The following is a 2,511-nucleotide window of genomic DNA, read 5'->3' as shown; positions in this document are numbered from 1 at the left end:
TTTTTTCTCGTATGTAGTAGTCGTTCAGAGCCCTTCGCGAAGCCGCCGGTCTTCATCCCAGATTTCCTCTTTCATCTGCTGTAGTCGAAAGTGCTGTCGCCGTAACTTCTCCAGCTCCGCCCTCGGTGGATCTGAATGGGCTGCCATTGTATCGTGCAGTGTGCGGTACTTGGCATAGTAGTGTTTAAAGCGCTGCGATTTCTCTCGCAGCTGCTGGAGAAGAATCTCCCGACTAAGGGGTGGTGAAGCACTTCCGGTGCTACCACTCGATGTGCTAACCGCCCGTCGTCGCTTGTGCTCCAAATCCCCTGTTGTACGTCCCTGGGCGGGAGTTGCAGAAGGGCGGTCGAGTTCCGCCTTACGCTTGAGGGGGTTGAGCGCCGGAGTTGCCTTGGCCATGCCATTGGTTTTCACCTGCTTCTTAACATTGGAGGCACCCGTAGCTTTGTTTGGTTTGGATATTTGAGTAATCAAAGGCGATGAGGAAGAACTGGAGGAATTGTTCTGACTCGAAGAACGACTGCGACTCTGTAGGTCAGAAGCATTGGTCGGGGGGGATGAGCCAAGAGGCGACGGCTTCTGAGGAGATTTCTGGGCCGGAGGGCGGGAGGATGGTGGCCTCTTTGATGAGGTAGTAGGTTTTGGAGGATTTGGGGGCGACGATTCGGCTTTGGATGGGGCGCGCTCTGACTGGTCTACCTTGGGTGTCGGCACATGGGGGGACTCTCGAGGAGAAGACTCGGCCTGTTTGGGTGGCACTTTAGGCTGTAGCTTAGTTTTCTCTGGACGAGGCTGTTCCGATGCCGATGCATCTGGTATGTCTGTGTCATCTTCATCTGAATCATGAACGTATTCTGCTGATTTAAACTTCCCATCCGGCTTGGGGACTGGCTTCCGTTCCGGCTTTTTAGTGACACGCCCAGTCAGGGTACTGTTTGTCGTATTCTTTCCCTTCGCAGTAAATTGCTTCGTTACAGAGTTGCCGACTCGCTTCTTTTGTGCGTTGGCACCAGACCGGGGAGCTGATGTGGGCTGTGTCTTGGGGGTCAAGCCATTTCCATTGACCCTATCGGTTTCCGGTCCAGTCGTGTCGCCGTCTTTGCCGCTCTCGTCGGGGTTTTGTACTTGTATCCGAGGAGTCAGTGGCTTCTTAACAGGGCCGGTGCGCAAGTTCAGCCGTGACAGACACTTCCCCTTCCCTCGCTCCTCCTTTGGAAGAAGCATCTGCCATAGCTTGTCGGTGCGGGAGATCCGCATGCGATCAAATGCCGAGATAGCATTCTCAATGGCTTCCTGTCGCTCTTCCTGGGACGGATAAGGAAAATTCCATACATCCAACTCTCTGTAGGCTTTGTCCTTGAGATCGAACTTCTCCGGGTTGATTCGGTTCTCGGCACCGTATTTCCGAGCCAAAGCCGTACAGTCTTCGATGGACGAGCGAGTCTGGCGAGCAAGGAACTTGGCAGATACGGCACGGACGGCGAGAAGGTGAATGAAGGGAACCTTAAGAGCGTCGAGGCGAACGCGATCTTTGGTTTGGGAAGCGGTGCTGAGGTAGGAGTGAGGGGAGGTACAGAAGTAGGAGACCGAGAGACACCCAGAGCCGGGCTGGACGACAACGAGCGATTGGTTGCATTTTTCAGCAACCGGTCCTTTTCCAATTCCACCTTACTCGAGGACTTCCGAGCTAAAAGAGCGGCCTGCCTTTTGTCGCCTGCTCGAAGAGCCCTCACCTCATCAATGCTAGTAATTATATGGGTCTTCTTCGATTCCTTCCCCCTCTCAAAGGCGTTCAGACTCTGTTCGAGGTTGGCCAATGCTTGGTCTGTGGCCGCAGTAGCCTCTTTTGCTTTCTGAACCTCCAAGCTATGGCTCAGGACACCAGTAAAATATAAGTTTTCTTTGTCATTGGAGCTGCGGCTATAGATCTCGGACCGGTGAGTCTCGGGATGAGAGTGAAACGGTTGCGATTTGGATCCGTAGTAGAGAGTGGGATGTTTCCCTAAACGGACCCTAGCTGTTTGGTCGTCCCGTAGCGTTTGGATCAGTTCGTCGAGGGTGCTCTGAGCTAGGTTTAGCCGCATGATCTGCGTTGGTTTAACCGTTGAATCGCTCCCGGGGTTGTCTCTGTGTAGAGACAACCCGGACACTGGCACCTCAAGAGCCGGCATGAGGTCGCGGGAAAGTCGTGGAGGAGGGAATGGCACCGAAACGAGAGAACGGAGGAGAGGATACGATCGAAAATCGAAGGGAGAAGAGGAATTGAGAGGAGGGCCAGGTAGAGGACGTCCGGGTGAAAGACGGGTAGCAGCGTGAGAGCTGCAGGTCAGCGGCCGAATACACGGGAGGACGAGTCAGAACAACACGCCATAGATCAAGCAATGGAGGATCGAGGAGAGTTTGAAAGGGAGTTTGCATATGGAATAGCAAACGAAACTCTTGAGTAACCAAAACCCATGGCAGAAGGGTTGGCCTTGGGAGTTGGATCTCAGAGGGGAGGGAAGTGGAGGA

At 53.8% G+C, this 2,511-nt stretch overlaps 1 protein-coding gene across 1 annotated transcript; it reads right to left on the bottom strand.

Moving 5' to 3' along the window:
• Nucleotides 1-24: 24 nt before the first annotated feature.
• ANOM_011857 (uncharacterized protein) lies at nucleotides 25-2,171 on the bottom strand (the record flags this gene model as incomplete). The annotated part of the gene is made up of 2 exons (XM_015557112.1): nucleotides 25-1,608; nucleotides 1,668-2,171. The coding sequence occupies 2 exons, from the start codon at nucleotides 2,169-2,171 to the stop codon at nucleotides 25-27; spliced, it is 2,088 nt and encodes a 695-aa protein (XP_015400818.1).
• Between the last annotated feature and the right edge of the window lie 340 nt (nucleotides 2,172-2,511).

Source organism: Aspergillus nomiae (assembly GCF_001204775.2).
Source record: "Aspergillus nomiae NRRL 13137 chromosome Unknown contig00829, whole genome shotgun sequence".
In the NCBI taxonomy this organism is placed as follows: domain Eukaryota; kingdom Fungi; phylum Ascomycota; class Eurotiomycetes; order Eurotiales; family Aspergillaceae; genus Aspergillus; species Aspergillus nomiae.
This window is presented reverse-complemented; position numbering and strand designations above follow the sequence as displayed.